The sequence below is a fragment of the Podarcis vaucheri genome (genome assembly GCF_965113315.1).
Source record: "Podarcis vaucheri genome assembly, chromosome: 17".
Lineage (NCBI taxonomy): Eukaryota > Metazoa > Chordata > Lepidosauria > Squamata > Lacertidae > Podarcis > Podarcis vaucheri.
In genome coordinates, this window is record NC_138755.1 from 33,375,495 (window position 1) to 33,400,255 (window position 24,761).

The window sequence follows — 24,761 nt, forward strand, 5'->3', positions numbered from 1 at the left end:
TTATTCTCTACCCCAATGGCATCCAGATTCACCACATGGTGGCAACCAATTGAAACTAGATCGTCTGGCGCCAAGTGCAAACCTGTCTCGGGAGGACTATACCACTTCGGAATGCGGTTGGGAGATTCCACAGGGTTGAATACTCCCTCACAAAAAAAGTAGGATTCCTGCACATTAAAAACAACAAGACTGCCAGCAAACTCCAACTTCTCCATATTTTTCCTTTGCACCCATATATACCTGCTGACTGAGGATTACATCAGATGAAGTAGACTACAGTCCACAAAACCTTATGCCATAATCTTTAAAGTGCCACAGCGCCTTTTGTCATTTTTTGCTGCCACGGACTAACGCGGCTGTGACGTTACCAGATATGAGAGAGTGCTGGAGGGGAAATAGTTAAATAGGTTGCACAGGGAGGACCCAGGGGGTGGAGTCAGTGGGTCTATAAAAGAGTTCTGGGAGGAGTTCTGGGATTTCGTTCCTTGGGAGCTGTGGTTGGGTAGTTGGTTGGTTTGAGTGGGTTGGCTGGTTGGGAAAGGCAGTTGGTAATAGAGAGACAGTTAGGGCAGTTGGTCCTTGAGTGTGGGGTGGTAACAGAGATAGAGAGAGGAACATAAGACTAAGAAAGTAAAGAGGAACACTGTTTGGAATGCTATAATAGTTTTGTTTTAAGTCTGAAATAAAATACACTCTTCTTTATGAATTGAAAAGCTGACTGAGACTGAAGTGATTTTACCAGGGAGGACCTGGTTGGTGGCAGCGGATTAGTGGTGTACGGGTCAATAGTCCGTGAGACGACCGGGGGGCCCGTACAAACGCCACAGCGGTTAGCCCCTCTGGAAATCTTATCCTCCTTCCTGACCTGCTAGCTTTCCACACAGAAATTTATTTTCTCCTGGACCGTCGAGCATTTGGCTGTGTAAACCCTCGTTCGCTGTCTGGAGCGGTATAGTTCTGACAAAGGTTTATCGCCTCAGCAAAAACAAGATCTGAGGGATTCCTTTCTCATATGCAATGAATGCAGATGACTATACACTTTGAACCCACAGGAAAAGCGGAAGCATGCTATGTGCTGGAGGCCAACTGTAGTTCAACTCCTCCTCCAATGCCACCCACCTCTCTCCCCCCCCCCCCAGTTTCTGGGATTGCTCTACCTTGGAATACAGGAGCTAATTACTTCTGATTAAACTGGGATGGATTAATTCAGAGCAGACAGGTTTATTTCCTCGGAGGAACACATAAATTGCTGGGTGTTGTGCCTATGCTCAGTCAGTTTGCCCTGAGGTGAGCATTGCCTCTTACAAATAAGGCGCTCGGGTGTGTTTTGCGCATTATGCAGTGACCAACTCAAGTTTCCCACAGAACGTACACCTGACAACAACAGTGTTGTCTGGGGCTTGTTGTCAGGTGTACAGACAGTCCTAGATTTGCAGAAGCCGTCCTAGTTTCTGATTTGATCCCGGAATGTCCCGCTTTTCCTTAGGACATCTCTATTTTCGTCAGAGAAATGTTGGAGGCTATGGAGTTATCTGACCCCCAAGCCATCTGAAGGCAGCTTCCCTGTGTAGGGAAGCTTTTTAACGTTTAATTTTTTATTATGCTTTTATATATGTTGGAAGCTACCCACAGTGGCTGGGGCAACCCAGTCGGATGGGCAGGGTAATAATAATACAAAGGTACCTCTGGTTGCATACGGGATCCCTTCTAGAGTCCCATTCGCAACATGAGCAGAATGCAACCTGCGTCTGCGTGTGCATGGGTCACGATTCGCCGCTTCTGCTCATGCGCTTGACGTCATTTTGAGCGTCTGCGCATGCGCAAGTGACAAAACCCGGAAGTAACCCTTTCCGGTACTTCCGGGTCACCGTGGGACGCAATCTGAAAAGACGTAACCTGAACCGAACGTAACAAGAGGTATGAGTGTAAGAAGGAGGAGGAGGAGGAGGAGGAGGAGGAGGAGGAGGAGGAGGAGGAATAGGGTGTTCCTATTTTTATTGGAAAAAGGTTGGAGGGTATGCCATTATAAGAGGACAAGGTGAGTTCCGGCACCTGTTTTTTGAGAAATATAGCACTGCAAAAAACCTATAGCGAATAGGGAGGGTCACAGGTTCTTTTTGTTCTGCAGTAGCTGCAGGGACAACTGGGCCTGATCCTGTGGCTTGCCAAGGGACTAAGCTCCTTAGGCAGACAGGAAATCGGGTGCAACCTGGGAAGGCTAAACATCAGGCAGAGACACCCCTCCCCGGTGTGGGGGTGGCAGACAGTGGCACCAGCTCAACCACCACCACCCAGCAATTATCTTTAACGAGGCCTGTATGGGCTCATTAAATCGAAGGAAGAGAAGGGAGCTTCCCACCTTAGCTCACATAGAGCAGCAGAGCTAAGGTTCCCCGTTAGGGAAGGGAAGAACTTTTTCTGCCTAACCCCCCATGCTGCCTCTGTGCCCCCACAAGCCGGCGGTTCCCACCTCCACTCAGACATGGCATGTTAGGGCTTAGTTGGTTAGAGCACAGTGCTGATAATGCCAAGGTTGCAGGTTCGATCCCCGTATGAGACAACTGCATATTCCTGCGTTTCAGGGGGTTGGACTAGATGATCCTCAGAGTCATTTCCGACTCTATCATTCTATGATTCTATATGCAGGGTGGGGAGAACTGACCCCTCCCCTGGGTCTGTTATCAAAGCTAAGCTCTGCCTTGTCAATGCTCTGAATCGGGGGACTCCTCATCGCAAGCTGCTTTAACCTTCCCTACCAATAAATAAAGACAAAAATGTACTGTATTTTTCGCTCTATAAGACTCACTTTTTCCCTCCTAAAAAGTAAGGGGAAATGTGTGTGCGTCTTATGGAGAGAATGCAGGCTGCACAGCTATCCCAGAAGCCAGAACAGCAAGATGGATTGCTGCTTTCACTGCCCAGTGATCCCTCTTGCTGTTCTGGCTTCTGAGATTCAGAATATTTTTTTTCTTGTTTTCCTCCTCCAAAAACTAGGTGCATCTTGTGGTCTGGTGCGTCTTATAGAGCGAAAAATACGGTAATTACAGTGGTACCTCTGGTCGAGAACGGGATCCGTTCTGGAGCCTCGTTCGCATCATGCGCAGAACGCAACCCGCACCTGCGGGTCGCGATTCGCCGCTTCTGCATATGCGCATGACGTCATTCTGAGCATCTGTGCATGCGTGAGTGGCGAAACCCGGAAGTAACCCGTTCCGCTACTTCCGGGTCGCCGCAGGACACAACCTGAAAAGACGTAACCTGAACCGAACGTAACAAGAGGTATGACTGTAAATGCTGCATATAATTTCACCTCTTGCCTCACAGTTCCTCACATTCTTTTAGGGGTCAGCACAATCTGCCATTTGAAAAAAGAAAGAAAAAAGAAATTTACCTCTGCAACCGAGACCGAAAGGCACTCACCCCAAGGAAGGAGTCAACATTCCCTTTTCAAGAGCAACACCACAGAGGCACTGACTCAATCCCTTGCTTTTCGCCCCTGTTCTTTTCTGTACCCACAGAAAAGGCCATGGCTGTGGTTGCGTCTATTCTGTATCAAGTACGAAAATGCCACACAATGTGCCAGGGGGCTCCAAATTCAGCTCCCCGAGAACCCCAGCTTTCATTTTAAATGAACAAAGGGCACATTTCTAGCGTTTATGCTTGCAAAGACGAACTTGAAAGCAATGCCTTGTGAAACCTCCAGAGTCTAAGGAAGCTTCAATAGAACACCCATCACCGTAACTTTGAGGGGGTCCAATGTGAAACAGCAATAAACCTTAGATAGCAGTAATCTTCAGATATAGTTTTAATAAATTGCTAACCACAGTTTTGCCACGGGTTTGTCAGTTATCCCAGTGCATTAATTGACCAGAACACCAGAAATTAGGGGGCAGATTTATTACTTCACAGAAATACTGCTTATATATATTTTTTTTACCCTGAAAGTAAAAAAGGGTACAGATTTATTTTTAGATTTTTAAATCAAAGCTGAAAATTCAGAGAAGCTCAGAATATCTCTGAGATGATTAAGGATAGACCTATAGGTCAAGCCTATGATGAAAGCCTGGCTCAGTATGGCTTTCTGCGTTCAAAAGAAGGGAGCTGTTGCTGTTGCTGTTTTAATTTATATACCACCTTATACCTGGAGGTTTCAGGGTGGTTCATAGAACAAAATCCAAATATAAAACCACAAAATATATAATCAAAATCAAAACAACAACCCAATAACACCCCCCCAAAAAAAACCCACATTTTAAAAGGGCATAGGATGTCAATCAAATCAACCAAAGACCTGGTTAAAAAGGTATTCTAGCTCTGAAAAGCTCAATATATGCCTCTTCCCAATGGTCAAGCTAATGCAAAACAAACTATGCAAATTAAGTTTGCATATATATTGCATAATTTGGACAGGTTACACAGAACCCTGTATGCAACAATTTATTTATTTATTTAACAAAATGTATATCCTGCCTGAATGTCACAAAACCACTAGGCAGTTTACAAAGAAATATTAAAATTATCAGTAAAAACAGTTCAAAACATTTAAAAATAATTAATAATTTAATGTGTGTGTGCGTGTGTGTATACACACCCTGCAACAATTATGTGTCTGGAATCTCAAGACAGGCTCACCTAAACAAAAATGTTTTAAGTAGGCACTGATAAGAGTACAGCGAAGGCACCTGCCTAATGACTACAGGAAGGGAGTTCTGCCACGCTAAAAGACCCATTTCATACAACTATGGAATGAGTATTATGTGGCACCAGTGACAATGCCAGTTCTGCAGATCAAGGCGGTCAAGTAGACACATGTGGCATAAGGCAGGCATGGGCAAACTTGGCCTTTCAGCTGTTTTGGGACTACAATTCCCATCATCCCTGACCACTGGTCCTGTTAGCTAGGGATGATGGGAGTTGTAGTTCCAAAACAGCTGGAGGGCCAAGTCTGGCATAAGGCAATCCTGCAGGTACACTGTTCTCAAGCTTTTACTGTATTTTTCGCGCCATAAGACACACCAGACCACAAGACGCACCTAGTTTTTGGAGGAGGAAAACAAGAAAAAAAATATCCTGAATCTCAGAAGCCAGAACAGCAAGAGGGATCGCTGCGCAGTGAAAGCAGCAATTCCTCTTGCTGTTCTGGCTTCTGTGATAGCTGTGCAGCCTGCATTCACTCCATAAGAAGCACACACATTCCCCCTTACTTTTTAGGAGGGAAAAAGTGAGTCTTAGAGAGCAAAAAAAATACGCTAAGGACTTTAAATACCAATAGGTACACATCGGACTTGTCGCAAACTGCAGTTTCCGGGTCAAACACAAGGAAAGCCACACATAAGAGTACATTTATGCAAACGTTTTTAAATTTTACTTCTTGCAAGTTAAAGCACAGAACAGACAGCAGCTATGATCACAGCTAGCTAGCCTTATTAGCTAGATCTGCCACTTCCTTTCATAAGGAGGCAGCCCTGGGCTCACCCTCCGTGGCAACCCAAATTAAAGTCCAAGAATACTTCCCTTAGTATTTCCATCTTCTCTGCCCACCCCAAGTCAGAGCAAAGGTCAGAGCTGAACAACCCCCACGCGTCCCGTCCCACACTTCAGCTCTTTGTGTGCTCCTGTTTGGAAGTGACGCCACCCTGATCCTGGAACAAAGGCCAAAAGGAGTACCTCTGGCACTCTGCCAACACTGGGTGGGTCCAGCAAAAGGTTTGGATCCAGACCTGATCTTAGAAGTGAACACTCAGGTCTGCTGCCAGTCTGAGACACCTGGGACAGAGACAGATACCAGGAGAACAGCCAAATCTGCATGCCTTTTATTGTGAGTCCTTGGGAGCTGGCAAGAGCCCTTTCTGAACAAAAGAAACCATTTCCCTTCACAGCACGGCGGATGGTTTGAAAAGGCGAATGCGGACAGCATCATGAAAGCACCATCTTAAAAACTGTGTGTGACTGCTCACACACATGTGCATACACACAAATGTGCACGTGTGGGGAAACCCTCTTTTTAGAAAGATGCTAGCTAAATGTCAACCATTGTGATTGACAGCCCATCTGTATAACACAGAGATCTTATGTTGGATTGCCCTGTGCAGAAGCCACTATGCTCCCCACTATTGGTGGGAGATAAACCACCCACCATCTTGTGCTTTTCAGGGGCAAATAAATATGCAATAGATCTAGATTGTGTGTGGAATAGATGGCGGGGGAGGGAACAAGTACCGTATTTTTTGCTCTATAAGACACACTTTTTCCCTCCTAAAAAGTAAGGGGAAATGTGTGTGCGTCTTATGGAGCGAATGCAGGCTGCACAGCTATCCCTGAAGCCAGAACAGCAAGAGGGATCGCTGCTTTCGCTGTGCAGCGATCCCTCTTGCTGTTCTGGCTTCTGGGATTCAGAATATTTTTTTTCTTGTTTTCGTCCTCCAAAAACTAGGTGCATCTTATGGTCTGGTGCGTCTTATAGCACGAAAAATACGGTACTCCATCTCCATTGATTCTAGAATAAAACGTTGTGTGTGCACAGCCTAAAACCGGCAGTTCTCATGTGTCAATTGCCATTGTTCCATGTGCCCTTTCTCTTCAGGAAGGCCTCCATTTTTATTTTGCCCTCCAAGTCCACTAACTCATCCCCACAGGTTTGAGAAACAGGGACAATTCCTTGAACTCGCTGTCTGAAGCCACCTCTGCCTTTGTCTTGGCCTGAACTGGGTAAGGGAGTAGCTTGTGTGTCAGCTACTACCTGGGCGGGTGCAGTGAGGACCTGCCTGGGCAGGATGGGTTCCCCGTCCCATTCCAAGGGACGGCTCCCAACCCAGGAGGGTGGAATGAAAGCAGTAATGCTAGCAGCTAAGTGGAAAAACTGGCTGAGCTGTGGAAGCAGAGGGGCAGGGAAGGGTGGATGTCTGGAAGTTTTTCTCAGTTCTTCAGCTAGCAAGGCAAGGCAGATAAGTACAAGGACTACCAGGCCTCAAGCAGTTGCCCTGGAACTTCCAAGTGGTGCAAATTCCTTTTACAGGACAGAGCAGCCTAATGAGAAATCCAAAAAGGAACATCCTGAGGAAATTTTGTCAATATATATTACCTTCCCTACACCTCATCACTGAATACCAGCTCATAGCTGAAATGTTGGGAGAGAGCAGATTGCAGACTAAAGAATTAGGTTTAGGTGGAAGTCATTTTCTGTCGTAAGAGAGGAAGCTGCCTTATAACCAGGTTGGGCTTTTTGTCTGCTTAGCCCAATAAAGGTAAAGGCACCACTGACCATTAGGTCCACTCGTGGCTGACTCTGGGGTTGCGGCGCTCATCTTGCTTTATTGGCCGAGGGAGCCGGCGTACAGCTTCCGGGTCGTGATGAACCAGAGCAGCACATGGAAACGCCGTTTACCTTCCCGCCAGAGCGGTACCTATTTATCTACTTGCACTTGACGTGCTTTCGAACTGCTAGGTTGGTAGGAGATTCAAACCGTCACGGGGATTCAAACCGCCGACCTTCTGATCGGCAAGTCCTAGGCTCTGTGGTTTAGCCCACAGCACCACCCGCGTCCCTTTTGCTTAGCCCAGTATTGTCTACTAGTTGTACTGGCTGGTGGTGGCTCTCTCTCCAGAGCCCCCAGGTCTTGCATGATGCCTGATCCCTTTTTTTAAGTGAAGATGCCATGGTTTGAACAAGGGATACTATGCATATACTCATCTTCCGAGACATATCCCCTTGACTTAGATGCACTAGTTGGTACTTCAAAAGCAATTTGAGGACCAGCTACGTTTTTTACAGCATGCTTGTTTGTGTGTGTGTGTGTGTGTGTGTGTGTGTGTGTGTGTTTATAGTAGACTGCTTAGGGCAAACAAATATTTCATTGGCTGCCTTTAAAGGTTTGTGACTGTGTTCCCTTTTGCCGTTTTTCTCATGGCCTCTGGTTGAAACAAGTAGAACATAATAAAAATATATCCTACTAGTGCTGGGAAGGAGAGTTGGGATTTCCTGCCTGAGCTTCCAAAACGCTTCAGGACGGCCCTGCAGATATAGGTGGCCTATACGGCGATACCATCCTGACCCAACTCCTACGCCCCAGGGGTGCCCAGTTTAAAGAACTGGGAGACACTCATCGAGTGAATCAGTCTCAGTCACGCACTTCTACGTCCCAGAAACTGGCTCCAAAACCTGGAAGGAAATAAAAAGCAGGTGGAAGGACAGGTATGTCAAACTAGTCTACTTACTTTATAGTCAGAGGGAGAGTGAAACAGAAAGACAGCCTGGGAATTGCGCTTGACGTATAAACAGCAATGGGAGTCAGATAAGCTGATGCGCCCCAGTGAACTGCGTGCAATGAGTAAACTTTCCACACCTTCCACCCTGCGAACTCTGGCGTGTTCCTATCCCGAGATCTCCTCAGGTACCCACCTCCTAGCTTGCGCCATTATGTACTTACCAACACACCTCCCACCATCCTCCTCGAAGCCAGCGATGCACACGCAGCGGCCCACCAGGACCAGCCACTCCCCATCGGGACTGCAGTGCATCTTGGGCGGAAGCCCGCCGTCCTCGACTGCGTTCTTTAAGCAGACACCGGACACTTCTTCCAGTCCCCCCGAAACAGCTAGCTTCTCTGGGAAGTGGGCCAGTCCACGCACAATATCCGAGCAGGTCTTGTAGTAAACTCTCACGGAAACCAAGGCAACGCAAGCCCCCGAGTTCTGAAAGGCCAGGTAGAAGCCGCGTTGCTGCAGGTTCTCTATGTGGCAGACTTCCATGTTCAGCTGCATGTCACGCGTCATGATGTCCTGCGCCGTGAAACTCCGGTCTCCTGCCACAGTGTTGATCTGCAAGAGGAGAAAATGGGCATGAAGTTTGCACATATTCAGCAGAATCAACTTTCCCCTGTAATATACGACTTAAGAAGAAGAAGAAGAGTTTGGATTTGATATCCTGCTTTATCACTACTCTAAGGAGTCTCAAAGCAGCTGACATTCTCCTTTCCCTTCCTCCCCCACAACAAACACTCTGTGAGGTGAGTGAGGCTGAGAGACTTCAGAGAAGTGTGACTAGCCCAAGGTCACCCAGCAGCTGCATGTGGAGGAGCGGAGACGCGAACCCGGTTCCCCAGATTACGAGTCCACCGCTCTTAACCACTACACCACATGGCAGGTGAAGGTTTCACACATCTCAATGTTCACCTATATGCAAAAACTCCCACTATTTGTTTATTATTTATTAAATTAATGTACTGCCCTTCATCCGAGGATCACAGGGTAGTTCGCAGAAAATTGAAAAGACAAAAATACATAATATGGTAACAAACTAAAAACAACTCTCTCTCCAGTTTTAAAGACCCAGGGTTTCCCGGATCTCCAGCTGCTGTTGGACTACAATTCCCATTGACTACTTTCCTACAGCAAGACTACATAGCGAAACCTGCTGGGAATAAAGAACAATTCATTCAACTTCTATCTCTCTGGTTTGGATGTACTGTATTATATTTACATAATGATCATAAACGTTTCAGAGTATGAGTCAAAGAAAAACTGGTTTGAAAACTGTATCGCAGGTCAAATGGAATGCAAATAATAATTCATAATATTATCAGCAAGTAGATAATAAGCACACATAGGATATCAGAGCCTGTATCATCCTTTAAAAAAAAATCAAGAAAGAAGATCTGAAGTTTACATAATTGGTTTGTCAGACCTGTGTCCGGCAGGTTCTGACAGGTACCTTTAATTATATAATGGAAATATTTAGAAGAAAGACACTAGCAGGATCACTCCAGACGAGTGGGACTTGCCCATACTTGTTGCACTCTAGATTTTATTGGCTAAAATCCAGAGTCCATCAAGTCCAGCGTCCTGTGGTCAGCCAGATTGCCTCCAGGCAATCCACAAGTAGGGCAAGAAGGCAACGTCCCTGGAGTTTGTCCTCCAGCAACTAATATACAAAGATACACTGTCTCTGAACATTGAGGTTCCATTTAGCTATCATGTCTAATGGTGTGTTTGGTTCTGCACACTCTTCTAGAACAGGCTGATAAACAGCTAAAGCTGCAATCTTACATAAGTAATCTCTGCTGAAAACAAAGAGACTTCCTTCGGAGCAGACATGCATAGGATTGCACTAGGAGGCTGCTCTGACAATTTATCTTTTTAGAGGGAGGAGAGAGGAGGGGGTTGAGCTGCCCTGACAATATACCCAATATTCACAGGCCGTAAAGAGCCCACTGTGCAGCTGTGTGGAATGTGGCTCTTGCACAGGTAAAGGTAAAGGGACCCCTGACTATTAGGTCCAGTCGTGACCAACTCTGGGGTTGCGGCACTCATCTCGCTTTACTGGCCAAGGGAGCCGGCGTACAGCTTCTGGTCATGTGGCCAGCATGACTAAGCCGCTTTTGGCGAACCAGAGCAGCGCACGGAAACGCCGTTTACCTTCCCGCCACAGCGGTACCTATTTATCTACTTGCACTTTGACATGCTTTCAAACTGCTAGGTTGGCAGGAGCAGGGACCGAGCAACGGGAGCTCACCCCATCTTGGGGATTCGAACCACCGACCTTCTGATCAGCAAGTCCTAGGCTTTGTGGTTTAACCCACAGCGCCACCCGCAGCTCGTACCACAACCCAAATACAGGAAAGCATAATGCTGCAGTGAGAGAGGCCCAATGCCTAGATCTGTGCCTCCCAGACTTGGATCACCAGCTGTTTTTGGACTACAACTCTCATCATCCCTAGCTAGCATGATCAGCGGTCAGGGATGATGGGAACTGTAGTCCGAAAACAGCTGAAGACTCAAGTTTGGGAAACACTCGCCTGGATCCACCTCCTTAGCGGTGGGGAAACGACCCCAAATTGCTAAAACATGAAGCAGGAGTGTAGGAGGTGCCCTAACTTGGGAAGAGCTTGCATGGAAATTGAGGCAGAATACTTCCCAGGTGAAGGTGTTTCAAATCAAATTATCAAGCTAACACTGGTCAAAAAGGGGCAACTGCGCATCAACTACTTAAGGCAAAAGTTGTCAGACCCCAGCTCCAAACAGTCTCAATCAGCTTAGTCAATAGTTGGGGGTGGTTGGAATTTGGCTGCAAGAACATCTGGAGAGCCACATTGCCCCCCCCCCACTTCTAATTTAAAGTATTATTTTCACAGAACTGTAATGAAGAGGGACTTGGCTGCACAACCTTCACCAAGGCGAAGGGAGATGCACAAGAGGACAGTCTGGCTTTTGTACACCACTCCTTCATTTCAGTAGAGCTTGTGCAAAAAAGACTTCCCTACTCCTTTTTAAAGCAGGTGTGCCAAACTTCTGGCCCTCCAGATGTTGTTGGACTACAACTCCCATCATCCCTGGCCATGGACCATGTTATGGCCATTGAACATGTCCTAGGCCCTTTTAAAAATGTGGCTCTTTTGGGGGCGGGTTGTTGTATTTATTTTGATTATATTGTGGTTTTTATGTTGATATTTTCTGTGAACCGCCCTGAGACCTCTGGGTATAGGGCGGTATATAAATTCAACAAAGAAGGAGGAGGAGGAGGAGGAGGAGGTAGGGCTTTTTCACACAACTGTAGAGTCGGAAGGGACCACGAGGGTCATCTAGTCCACCGTCTGCAATGCAGGAATCTTTTTGCCCAAGGTGGGGCTCAAACCCACAACCCTGAGAGTCTCACACTCTACCAACTGAGCTGATGGTAACTGGGAGTCTAATGAAATCTGGAAGGCCACAGGTTAGCCACCTCCATTTTAAAGCTTTGCCTAAGCCCCCAGCATAACTTATCTCTTCTCCTTGTTAGGCTTCTGCAGGGTAAGATCTTGCACCTTCCCCACCTTTGCTCTTCAGATCAAATGACGCACTTATTTGCTTCACATTGACCACTAATTTCCTTGCCCGACTGGCTTCTCTTTCCACAATTCTTATGGGCCATCCACCTTCCAGCTGTTGTTCTGTCTTTGATTATAGTGCTGCCTGCAGTGTTAGATAAGTGCTATTTGCTCATTTAACCCATCCACAGGGATAGGTTGGTTGGTTTGTTGTCTCGCTTAAAAAAACAAAACAAAAAACGAATTATTACATTTAATCTGAAAAATGCTCCAGGCAGGGAAGGAAAAAACTTTATCATGGTTGCTTGGGAATCCAGCAAATCAGCACTCAGCCAGAGGTGGAACCCACTGAGGTGTGCCGGCGGCGGGGAGTGTCCCAGGGGTGTGCGCCAGCAGTGGTGTGCATCCCAGAGGAGTGCGCTGGCAGTGGGGAGCATCCCAGGGGGGTTCGTGGTCGGTGGCGAGCATCCCGGGGGGGCACCACCTGCGGCGATGTCACCCCCCCAAGGATGGCATCTGGGGTGCGCTGTCTCCACCTTTCTCCGCCTCTGCACTCAGCACAGCCTCTTCTGCTTCAGATTGACAGGACTCGTTGTTCCTTCCAGACTTGATCCTCAAGAGAAGAGGATCTCTTGAGTGAGGAGAAGATTGTACATTTGCAACCGTTGACAACAGCGGCTCCTGTTTGCAGGAGTCTCTTTTGAAGGGCAAGAGTGGCCTCTTTTCGGAGAGGTATTCCATGCTGCCTTCTATAAAAGGCATCCCTGTCTTTGTGGAATACCTGACAATCTTTAATTGTGGTCAAATAATATGCAGTCAGAACCAGCCAAATGAAGAACAACTGGTATATTTTGTATTTTTTCCCCTGTCTGAAAACTGTCTGCCTCCAAGACACATTTTTTCCTTAATCTGACTAAAGAGCACATTGGTGCAAATAGCTCCCCACTTGTCCATCTGTTTGCAAGCAAGCTGCTATGAGCATCTGATCACTGCGGTATTTGCACTTTTAGATGCTCTGATTCCCAAGGATTTGGCTTCGCTCCAAGCATCACTGGAATTCAGGGGTTTCCACACTGAAAATGCTCCTGAAAACCTTGGCTAAGGGCCCCTTCGCATGGCATATTTTAAAATGCAAATCTAAGATCTTTTAAACATACACATAGAATGTGACTGTGACAAATTAAAGCGTACAGAAACAGATTATCAGAAAACATAGCTGTCAACTTTCAGATTTGAAAATAAGGGATCAGCAGCCTCACCTGTCCCGGAGACAGTCTACGGAATATCTAACAATCCGGGATAGCAGCGGGAAGCAGCGGGAAACGGTGCTGAAATAAGGGAATTTCCCGCAAGAAAAGGGAAGGTTGACAGCTATGTCAAAAAAACACCTGTGACTGGCCATAGCTCCTTGCTGTGTACACGCTGTGTCAAACAAAGGTCAACTCATGTGTACTGTGTAAAAAGATCCTCAGGGTTTGTCCATACTTCTGCTTGTCCCAAGCCTAGAAAGGATGGGTCCGAGTGGTTTTCTTCTTAATCCACGCTTTCTAGGCATGGGTCCAAGTGGTTTCCCCCTTTCTCTGCTCCTTTTCGACTGAAAACTCGCTCTTTAGTGATAAAACATGAATTGCTGATTGCTCCAATTGAGTGCATAAGAGTGGTTCCCCCACACCCCGCAGGGAAAGCAACAGAACAAGAGGAAATGTGGAAAATGTTGTACCAAGTAATGTTGTACACAGCATTCCCCACCCCTTTCATTATAAGGCTCTCCTGTTTGCATCACAGCTGAAAACTGGAGCTTTGCGGAACAGAAATCCAAGGGGCACTGCTACAAGGGCAGTGGGCTCAGTACTGACTCCAAAGAGTGCTCATTCCTGAGAAAATTTATCTGGGTGGGCCCATATAGTAATGTCTACTTCCACACCCTGTGCAAGCTTCATGGCCTTGCTCCACCCTGGGTTTTTTTGCTTGCTTCCTGCCACATCCCTACCCAAAGCCTTTACTTTTGCAACTCAGCCACCCAAAGGTTCTCCCAAACCATTCTGCTCATTCTCATCTCTCCTTCCCCTCTGCTGTTGTTTAGACTGGATGTTCCTTCTGCTCTTGAGTAAGCCAAGTTTTGAAAACTTTCTGTAGCTCTGCAACCCCTGCTGACCTTGGTGAAGAGAGCGCGGCGGAACTGGATGCCAACATCTTGCTCCGACTCCATGTAGTAGAGGTTGAACGTCTCCTTGCAATTGACCGCCTCTCCTTTGAAGCTCTTGCAGTCCCGGATGGTGAATTTCAGCTCCACGTAGATGCGGGAAAAGGCTTCGGCTCGGAATATCCAGTTGGTCCGCAGCCAATGGTCAGTATCGCCTTCCGAGAGGACGCTGCAGTCTTGATACATGTACATCGGAGTGCCATTTACGATCTCCTGCACCTCACTCCACTGGGGGCAAAGAAAGAGAGGATGGGGGAAGAGTCATGTTAGCCGAGAGTTTTATCAGGCTGTCAAAGAAGTCATGCTTTTCACATTTCCAGGCAGGTTATGGCTGCTTCAAGCCGCTTCCTACAACCCCTTTTGGAGGGGCAGGATCCTTTCCCCCCGCAGGCCACAAGCCTATGGCTCACAGCACCTACAACTGGCTCCCTGCCAACAGAAGGGTGTGCATCCAGCGCAACTCTCCAAGCCTTCCAGTTCTGAGGTGCTGGATTGCTAATCACCCAGCCTGCCCTGCAGGAATCGACAAGGTCTCTTATCTATGAATCACCAGTGCTTTCCTGAATTAAGAAGTTCAGAAAGAGGAAGTTCTTTGCAGGGTGTGGGAAAGAGCATAAGTTTTATATAGGTTCATGTGGGTGGGTAAGTATATCCTCTTTGTGAATTACTGCATTAATCTAAGCACAGAAAGCAAATTTCATGGAAGAAATGAGTGTTTGTGTATGTGTGTCATGTATGTGTGTTGCAAGTTGAGATACACAGGTTTTCGACTATCTGTATACCAAAGGCACATACTGTGTAGCATTGTTGTTTTTAACTAGAGCTATAGATTTATTAGAAAAGACAAGATCAATCCACCTTCTTCTGGGAGAAAATTTTAGTCTAAGTATTGTGTTTAAAGCGGGCATCCATATGGGGGAAAAATCCATTTAAAATGCAATTGCAGGCAGAAAAAGATACAACAATAACAGCACAACAGAATTATTTCCTGTGTGCCTTCTCCTTCATATTGGCTCCCACTGGAGACAAACAAGTTTATTACGAATGCTAGCATTGCCAAGCCACAGTTGTTGTCCTTGACAGAAGGAAGAAGTTGGATTCCAGGGCTTATTGCCACTATAGATTCATATTTGTTGGTTCTGGCAACCCTGAAAAATCTAGGCGGTTGTAATTCGGGGATTACGAGACTTCTCTATTAGATCTCACTAGCCCCTCTCGTGCAAATGAAAGGAATTACTATTTAAATAGTCTGAAGAGTGTAAGTTAAATGTAGCTGTCTGCATATTACTTTGCCACAGTGATAGAAGCTGCTTCAATATAAGACAACGGGCCAAGTTACAATTTTGTATTCTTCCGAGACCTTTGAGAGAACCCTACTTCAGATTGAAGCAATCAAGCAAAGGCACTCCCTTGAAAATTACTTCTCTGGTTCTATTTCAAAAGAGCTTGTGATTTAAGACCACCACCCGCTATCAGGAATTTTGTAATTTTGGCACAGTCCCTAAAGGGTTATTTTAAAAGGGAGCATTAGGCAAATGAACTCTAAATTGTGCAATTGCTGTCTTTTGATGAACTTCTCCCTGCATGCAGAGACAACATCTGTGGTGTTTGGGGGGGGGGCTGCTAACAGACAAATGAGCCGTGGTGACTCTGTGGAGTCACTTTTGGATATTACACCCCACTTGTCTTTCTTCCACAATCCTAGTCTAGAGTGAGAGCACGCTGCTTCTCTTAGGTAACACAAAAGCAAGGCAAATGATACCTGATAGGGTTGATAAAGTTATGGATGACACGTCAAGGGAAGCTGGAGAAGAATTTGTTGGCAGGATAAGAAACAGATTAACCAGGTTTGTTATCCCACACAAGTCACTCAACCTGAGCTCATTTGCTTAGCTGCTTCCTGTAGAAAGAATCACCTGCCCTTAATGGCTAAGGCTCAAGCATCAGATTGATTCATATCAGGATGCGCAGCAAGGCAGGGCTCATAATCTGGCAGCAGAGCACATCCTGCACATATAGATGGCGCCAGATGAAATCACAGGTATTTCTAAGTATAGCCTTTCAGGTCGGAAGGCTGGGAAAGAAGTTTGCAGCACACCTTGGATTTACAAACTGCCTTTTCCAGGATTTGGATTTAACGATCATTTCCAGGAAAAGGATTTAATATATTTATCGTTTATTTTTATTTAAAGTAGTTTTAATAGCATCCTCCAATAAAATTCCCAGGACAGTTTACAAGAATGAATGAAAGAACTGAACTGTAGACACAAAGGGATATAGTAGGCTTATAAAACTTATAAAAGCGGCACAAAACAATACTCAATATTAAAATCTGATGGTAAAATAAAAAGGCATTTGCTAGACACAAAAGAGACAAGAAGGAAGATGCCAAGCAAGTTTTTCTGGGCATATCTTTCCATAACTGGGCCACCAAAACTCAGTAGCCCATCTAAGAGCCATCCATCTCTACTCAGATGGAAGGGGCACCCATAGGAGAACCTAGATTGAAGTCCTTAGTGCAGGACAGTGGTTCTCAAACTTTTTATCTGGGCCACACTTTCAGATTAAAAATTTGCTCGTGCCAGAGAAAATTTTTTTACTGATAGGAAATACATTGAAAAACAAAAAGAAACAATTCCCAGCAGTGCTTGACTTATAACATAGAACACACCAGGCCTCAACAATTCACCTAACAGCTCAGGACCAGACAGAATTATGGACATTTCCATAGACTGATCTATTTCCGTAGAATAGCGGGTATGAGTGATTTTTTTTCCTTCGAAGTGTTTTGCAAACATGTCATATCAGAGAGCCTCAAAGGGTTCCTTAACATCAGCAGATGGACCAGATTCCAAAAGCTTTTGGAAAAGCTTAGCTGCGGCTTCTGCAGTGCAGTAGGATCAGAGTGTGGCTAAGACTCATGAATTTCCCTAGCAGAAAGGTCCTGCTTTGAGGCTTCCCACATGCATCTGGTTGGTCAAATGTGAGAACAGGATGCCCAATGAGATGGACCACTTGGTCTTATGTTCTAAATCTTAAAAAATCTGAGTGGCCTTAGACAGCTACTCATCTACAGTAATGCAAGTACAGAACTGCCAGCCTTACAGTGCTAAGAATTTCCTAGGTGATGTTTTTGAATTTGAATACTCTCTCTGCATAAGCATAATGATGCTTTCCTGTAAGTGATAGTTATCCTTTCAAGTGCAGTCATAACTAGGGCTGCAAGCCGCAATTCATTTAATCAAGAGATTAATCAACCCAAGGCTTAGCTGCTTAATCAGTGGGAGCCAATTTCAATTGACGAGGGAAATTTTAATTGATGGATCTGCAGGTTTTAGGAACATATCTCTTGTCGCGTCACGCCCTCCACTTCTTTTGAGGCCCCTCTTGTGTTACTGTAAAAGGGAGTGAGAATTAAAAATGTAAAGATGACCCTTCTAATAGTGAGATTTTATTAATTAAATTGCTAGTTATTTTACATTTCGTTCAATGTCTCAAAAGGCTCCTACACTGAAATAGTGGCAATATGCATGCTTAAAAAAAATCAAACGTAACTGATGAATCATTTATTAATTTTAAATCAACCAAATATTATTTGATTGGTTGACAACATTAGTAATAACTGCAAAGGTGCACAAAAGAGTTAATATGTGTCTTATGGATCATGCATATGAAGACCACATCCTGTTACTATTTATTTACAGTATCTAGAATTCCAACAACTAAAAACAATTACTACTGGGTGTTAATGTAAACACTGCTTATGCTATATCACTGTCTCCAACAGTGGCCTAAAAGACATCCTTGGAAGGCACAAAAGCAGAGTATGAAAAGGAAATTATTGGAATTATTGATGAATGCCATAAGAAATGATATTAAAATAAAAGGTATCTCATTAGGGGGATTTACAGATCATGTCATAAGGAAATCAATATAAAAAACAAGGACAAACTATAAGGATCTTCTAGAACCGAAAACACCATGGTGGGCATCACCTCTAGAAGCAATTAAAAAAAAATGGAATTAGAATGGGCCACATATAAAGATCTGATCAGGGGGAAAGACAATAAATTGGTAATTAAAGATTATGAGGAAATTAAACAACACCTTACGGGTCGGATCCAATACCATCAATTGCATGAAATGTTCAGGACAGATAAGACAAAAGGTTTCTCAAACAAACCTTCATTATTAGAAAAAGTGTTATTACAAAAGAAAACCAAGGTAATATAAAAAAGTATGATACATTATTGGAGTGGGAGGTCAAATACGAACAGGTCAAGGAGATAATGATCAAGTGAGCTTTAGATATTGGGAAAACCATTAACTTAACAGCATGGGAAGAACTATGGAGAAAGAACTGGAAATTTACAGCCTGTGAAGTATTGAGGGAAAACCTAATTGAGATGTTTTATAGATGGTACTTAACACCTACCAAAGTAGCTAAAAAGTATAAGACAAAAACAAATCTGTGCTGGAGGTGTGGTAAAACAGAGGGGACATTTATACATGTTTGGTGGACCTGTGAAAAAATCAAAAGCTTCTGGAACACAGTGTATGATGAGCTTAAAAAAATGTTTAAGTATAACTTTATGAAAAATACAGAAGCCTTTCTACTAGGGATAATGGACACAGGTATAGCAAGAGAAGATCAGAAAATATTCCTCTATGCCACAGAAGCGGCAAGGATCCTAATTGCTAAAACTGGAAAAAAGAAACTGTGCCAACAAAAAAGGAATGGCAAGATAAACTGTTAGAGTATATTGAACTGGCTAGATCAGGGGTCTGCAACCTGCGACTCCGGAGCCACACGTGGCTCTTTTACACCTTTGCCGCGGCTCCAGGGCAGATACTAGCGAGGGGAGGAGGCGCATTGTGCACCCCGACACTCCCCACTGTGGCGGGCGCTGTACTGGCTGTGATGTCGCATGGGGGCAGTGCGTGCGTTAGTCACGCACTGTCCCAACGTCACCTTCCCACCCGCTGTTGGATCAGAGGGCAGTGGCGCGCATGCTTTAAATGTCACAATGGTTTTGCGGCTCCCAGGGGTTTTTTTTCTTCGGAAACGGGTCCAAGTGGCTCTTTTTGTCTTAAAGGTTGCAGACCCCTGGGCTAGATTAAAAGGCAATTAGAGGTCACACTAGACAAAAGCATGGGGGAAATGCAGAGAATACTTCACAAAACAGTGCCCTAAAATACATACCTGGACTTGTTTCAATTAATGTCTGCAGGAGACTTTGTGGATATTTAAGTTATAATTAGAAAAATCTTAATAATTATTCATAAAGGAAACAGTTTCTAATAAGTAAATAAGGAGGCCAGATACAGGATAAAGGAAGTCTTTTATACAGTTCGAAAGCATGTCAAAGTGCAAGTAGATAAATAGGTACCACTCCGGCAGGAAGGTAAACGGCGTTTCCGTGCGCTGCTCCGGTTCGCCAGAAGCGGCTTAGTCATGCTGGCCACATGACCCAGAAGCTGTACGCTGGCTCCCTCGGCCAATAAAGCGAGATGAGCGCCGCAACCCCAGAGTCGGCCACGACTGGACCTAATGGTCAGGGGTCCTTTTACCTTTACCTTTATGTTATGCTCACTGTATGTTATGTTCACGTTTAATGAGGGTTGATTTGTGTATTGGGGGGTGGGGGGTTTGTGTTATGTTGTAAATAAAATTCCAATAAAAATTTAAAAAAGAAAGAAAAGGAAAGCACAAAAGCAGAGTATGAAAAGGAAAAAGGAAAGCTATCTCAGGTCACTTGTCCCTGTTAAGTGGTATTCCAAAGTAGAGTGCTTCTGAACACAGCTGACACATGAGATAAGACACTAGCAGAATCCAGAACAAGCCCCCTCACCCCCCCCCATTTTAATCAGGAATCGGAGATTGCTAAGCAATCATCTCAGGTCCTTAGAGCCTGCCAAATTGCATCGCACTCCTTGTTGATTTGGTGACCTGCCCGGAACACAATGGGTGAGGCTTGGCTTGCTTACTTTGAACTTCCAGCCTTTCTTGCTTCTCAAGCGTACAGCAGAACAACGATGCAAGCCAAACCTGCTGAGCTATTAAAGTCTGGAGTATCTAAATTGAATAATGGATGTCCCGAAAACATACAGGGCCATTAAACTGGTAAGTTACAGTGATGACAAAGTAATAACCCCGGCTAGTCAATCTCTTGACTTATCTACATAGCTGTTATCCTGTCCCTAAAACACCATCATCTGGCACACACAACACTGTCTGCGAATGCTGAAGTAGTTACTCCTGACTTGGTGGAGACATGTTTTCTTGCTTCTCAATATTTTGGTGGGATCTTCTGCCAGAAGGAAAGAAGCCACATGGGGAGTCCACAACTGTGTGCCAGAGAGCACACCTTGTACACATAAGAAGTGGTGTGGTGAAGCGATTACAGATTCAAATCCAGTTTCAAATCCACACTCAGCTGGGAAGCTTTGGCCAGCCACTGTCTCTTGGCTTAATCTATTTCACAGGATTGTTGAGAAAATAAAACAGGGCTGGAGGAGAACCATGAAAGTCACCCTGTTCTCCTTGGGGGACAGGGCGGGATTAAAATGTACAAAAATCCCATGTTCAAACCCTGGCAAGTCCAGTCAAGAAGGATCTCGACTAGCAGTCCCGAGAATGAGCTCTTTCCCTGAAGACTTAAGAGAGATGCAACTAAAGGCTGCATTGATCCTTGGCCTACACTCTGGGGACTCCCTACCAGAAATGGATGTAGTCAGGGCTTTTTTTCAGCTAGAATTTGCCAGAACTCAGTTCCAGCACCTCTCAGGTGGGCACCATTGCCATTATAAGAGAACAAGGGAGGCGTTCATGGCGAGTCCTAGCACCTCTTTTCCTAGAAAAACAGCAACGTGTGGCAAAAACTGTGTGTGAACACCCCACATTCTTGCACACAAGCATCATCCCCTTTCCCACTCATCAAAGGATATATGAATAGGGGGTGGGCAATTTGCATCTCTATAAGGGTGCTGGGTTGTTAAACACCTCTGCCCACCCCTGAGTTGTGCCTCTTTAATTTTTTTGTTGTTTCTCTTAAAGGTAAAGGGTAAAGGGACCCCTGACCATTAGGTCCAGTCGTGACCGACTCTGGGGTTGCGGCGCTCATCTCGCTTTATTGGCCGAGGGAGCCGGCATACAGCTTCCGGGTCATGTGGCCAGCATGACTAAGCCGCTTCTGGAGAACCAGAGCAGCACATGGAAACGCTGTTTACCTTCCCGCCAGAGCGGCACCTATTTATCTACTTGCACTTCATGCTTTCGAACTGCTAGGTTGGCAGGAGCAGGGACCGAGCAACGGGAGCTCACCCCGTCGCGGGGATTCGAACCGCCGACCTTCTGATCGGCAGGCTTTGTGGTTTAACCCACAGCGCCACCCACGTCCCTCGTTGTTTCTCTTAGCATAGGGTAAATTGGTAAGACAGGGGAGGAGGGCAGAAAAATTGCTTTGAGGGGCTGAATCAGGTCCCCAGACTGGGGGGTTAGCCACCCCTGCAGTAGGAGCAGGATTCTGATCACTAGGGCTGGTGGGGCAGAAGGCAGGGCAGCCAACTGCAGGTAGAGGTAGTGGTAGCTGGAAGTCGCAATTGGCAGAGCAATTACACAGACACAGAGTTTAAGCAGAGAGGGAGAGATTGGGGAAACAGAGGTTATGGAGAAAAAGACTAATGGGTCTGGGGGAGTGCTGTGCTGCAATAAAGGAAGCCTTTTTTATCAGCACAGAAACCAAAACATCTCATCCTTCTCCTTCTTTAAGCTAAAACAACACAACCTGATTGCTCCTTCTGTAGCTTCCCTCTGTCTCTCTCCCAAAAGAACAGCAATGTGGCTAGTTCAGAGCATCCTGAATACATGCTGATTGAGCCCAAGGCCGCCAACAAGAATAAAATGAGGGAGAATATCCTAAATACTTGCCATGGATTAGTCTTGGGTGTTGATCTAGAACTAACCACTTGCTGGAACTTCAGCAAGCACCTATGTGCTCCTGATTAGCTAGGTGTTTGCAAACTCAATAAAAGAAGGTTATCTGAAGGACCAGTAAGTCTTGTCATCCTACTTGAACCTCCCCTTTTTATATAGGAAATTGCTTCCCCCAAAAAATCGGGATTTTCTTATGTTCAAAGTATTTGGATGGGACGGCCACAACTAGGCAGGCATCTAAGAGTGTTGGGAGTTTAGACTCCACACACATACACACATCAAACACTCAGATTATTAATACAGTATCTGTACAGCACAATCACTGTGCATGATGCTGTACTACAGAATAATAAAGCAAACAAACATGAAGAAATATTGAAGCACGCCTATAATTTCAAAGGGTGAGTGACTGTATTAAAACAAACAAACAAATGGAATGGTGCCTTTAGAAATTCCACAGAAATTTCCTGTAGGAGAAAACTATTTAAGTCAATTACCAATTGCTAAATATAAAATTTGCAAAAGAGATGATGACTGTGTTATGTTTGGCAGAAGCAAGATTGAGAAAATGCATCTCTTCTACTGTAGGTGAATCATCTTCAGATGAGACTAAATTAAACATTGTCATGTTCTAGCCCAAACCTGTTTACCTGTTTTGGCAGCTGTGAATTTCCCCCATGTCAATCTTGGGCCTCCACAAAGCACCCTAAATGTACCCTTATCCCAAACTTTACAGGCATACCCTCTGCCTGGAGTCAGAGATCTCACAAATCAAAGCACTTATCCACTTGATGATAAACAGATGTTACTTTAACAGTGTGATTAGTAACCATGGCTGTTTTTTTTTTTAAATTAAATATTAGGTATTTGCAGGAGTGGGTGGTTTATTGTGACTGCAGCACATGAGGAGAGGCAGTTTAAACTAGAAAAAATTGCCCATCCCCATGCACCAATTAGACACGGGGGGTGATTCCCATTGGTATTAATGGGATTTCTACGTGCGTGTGTGTATTTGGAAATAGGTGTTTCCTGAGGTCATATGTAGATCTCAATGAACTTTGAATAATTGGCAAGAATTTGTCTATTTGTGCAGAAAGCTTTATCTGTGGCCAGGAAGGTGGAGGGAGGAATGTAATGAAAAATAGGCGTGTCCCCCGCCTTTTTGTGAAGAGGAGCTGGAACAGAGTTGTGGAGCGAGAGAAGATTAGGAATAGTCTCCCCCACTTTTGGGGAGGGTGACAGAGCACGTTTTGGTTGCACAGCATAGTGGCAAAGAAGGCAAGTTCTAGGCAATTCGGGCAGAGAATGTGGCTCTGGAATCTATTCTCCCCAACTTGAAGGGTACAGGATGCAGTTTCACTGATGAGGTAAAAGGCACTTTGCATATACTCAAAGACAAATTTTAAGTCCCACTGATTTCAGTAGGTCTAAGTGTGACTAAATTATGACTAAACACAACTAAATACTTGTGGTGCTTGTTCTCTCTTAGCCAGATTGAACCCAGCAGCCAAGATTGGAATTCCTATATGGTCTGTGCATGTGCAGAGTTCAAGTTTCAGCAAATCTTTTATACCATCTTTTGGCTAAATTACCATTTGAATAAAGGAAGGGAAGGGTAAGGAGTATATTTTAAAATAGGCTTAAATTTAAAACGAAAAGAGAAACTCAGCAATTCAAGTTTTCACCAAAACCAGCAATAGAAGTTGGTCAAATTAAATTTCTCTTAGCTCTAAGGGATCATGTTTCCTGCAGCCCAGGCAAAGGGTGTACTGCTTTCTTCATGTACAGGAAATTGGGGTGCAGGTCTCTACAGTGGTACCTCGGGTTACTTACGCTTCAGGTTACAGACTCCGCTAACCCAGAAATATTACCTAGGGTTAAGAACTTTGTTTCAGGATAAGAACCGAAATCATGCTCCGGTGGCGCGGCAGCAGCAGGAGGCCCCATTAGCTAAAGTGGTGCTTCGGGTTAAGAACAGTTTCAAGTTAAGAACAGACCTCCGGAACGAATTAAGTACTTAACCCGAGGTACCACTGTATTAAAAAATGTGGGCTATCATTATTTTGTGTGCTCCCCCTCTGGTCATTCGCGGAACATTTCACAAGGTAAAGGTAAAGGGACCCCTGACCATTAGGTCCAGTCGTGACCAACTCTGGGGTTGCGGCGCTCATCTTGCTTTATTGGTCGAGGAAGCCAGCATACAGCTTACAGGTCATGTGGCCAGCATGACTAAGCCGCTTCTGGCGAACCAGAACAGCGCACAGAAATACCGTTTACCTTCCCGCCAGAGTGGTACCTATTTATCTACTTGCACTTTGACGTGCTTTCAAACTGCTAGGGTGGCTCACCCCGTCGTGGGGATTCGAACCGCCAACCTTCTGATCGGCAAGTCCTAGGATCTGTGGTTTAACCCACAGCGCCACCCACATCCTAAATTCCTTAAGCAATTCCTTAATGTTTTTTTCTTTTAAAATATCTAGTTGTGTCCTACCAAGTGCATCACAGGACCGAAATAACTTCTGTAGAATTCTACACCAGTCCCTTTCTCCCAGGCAGCTGCACAAAGCTGTGCCTTCCTCAAGGACGCCTCCTGGAGCTACTAAGGCCCACTGTTCTTTGCAAAAACGAAGCAAGGGGGCAAACAAACCCACTTAGAGCACTTCCCCCCGTCCCATGCACACATTGCACAGACAACCATTCTAGTCTGCTTGCTCTTTTTGCAGGCGGATTCCTAAGGAGTTATCCAAAGCTTGCCAAAATGACTTGGTGGCACCCACACTGCAGTTGCTCTTGTTGCTCTCCAAAGTAAAGAGGTGAGTAA

At 45.2% G+C, this 24,761-nt stretch overlaps 1 protein-coding gene across 1 annotated transcript in view; it reads right to left on the reverse strand.

The window, feature by feature from the left end:
- The window catches only part of EPHA1 (EPH receptor A1), an 84,559-nt gene that overhangs the window by 27,832 nt on the left and 31,966 nt on the right, over window positions 1–24,761 (reverse strand). Inside the window, exons 3-4 of the mRNA XM_082204669.1 lie at window positions 13,957–14,232; window positions 8,427–8,817 (exon numbers count right to left, since the gene is read on the reverse strand). Coding sequence (XP_082060795.1) covers window positions 8,427–8,817; window positions 13,957–14,232 — 667 coding nt within the window. The remainder of the gene's footprint in view (window positions 1–8,426; window positions 8,818–13,956; window positions 14,233–24,761) is intronic.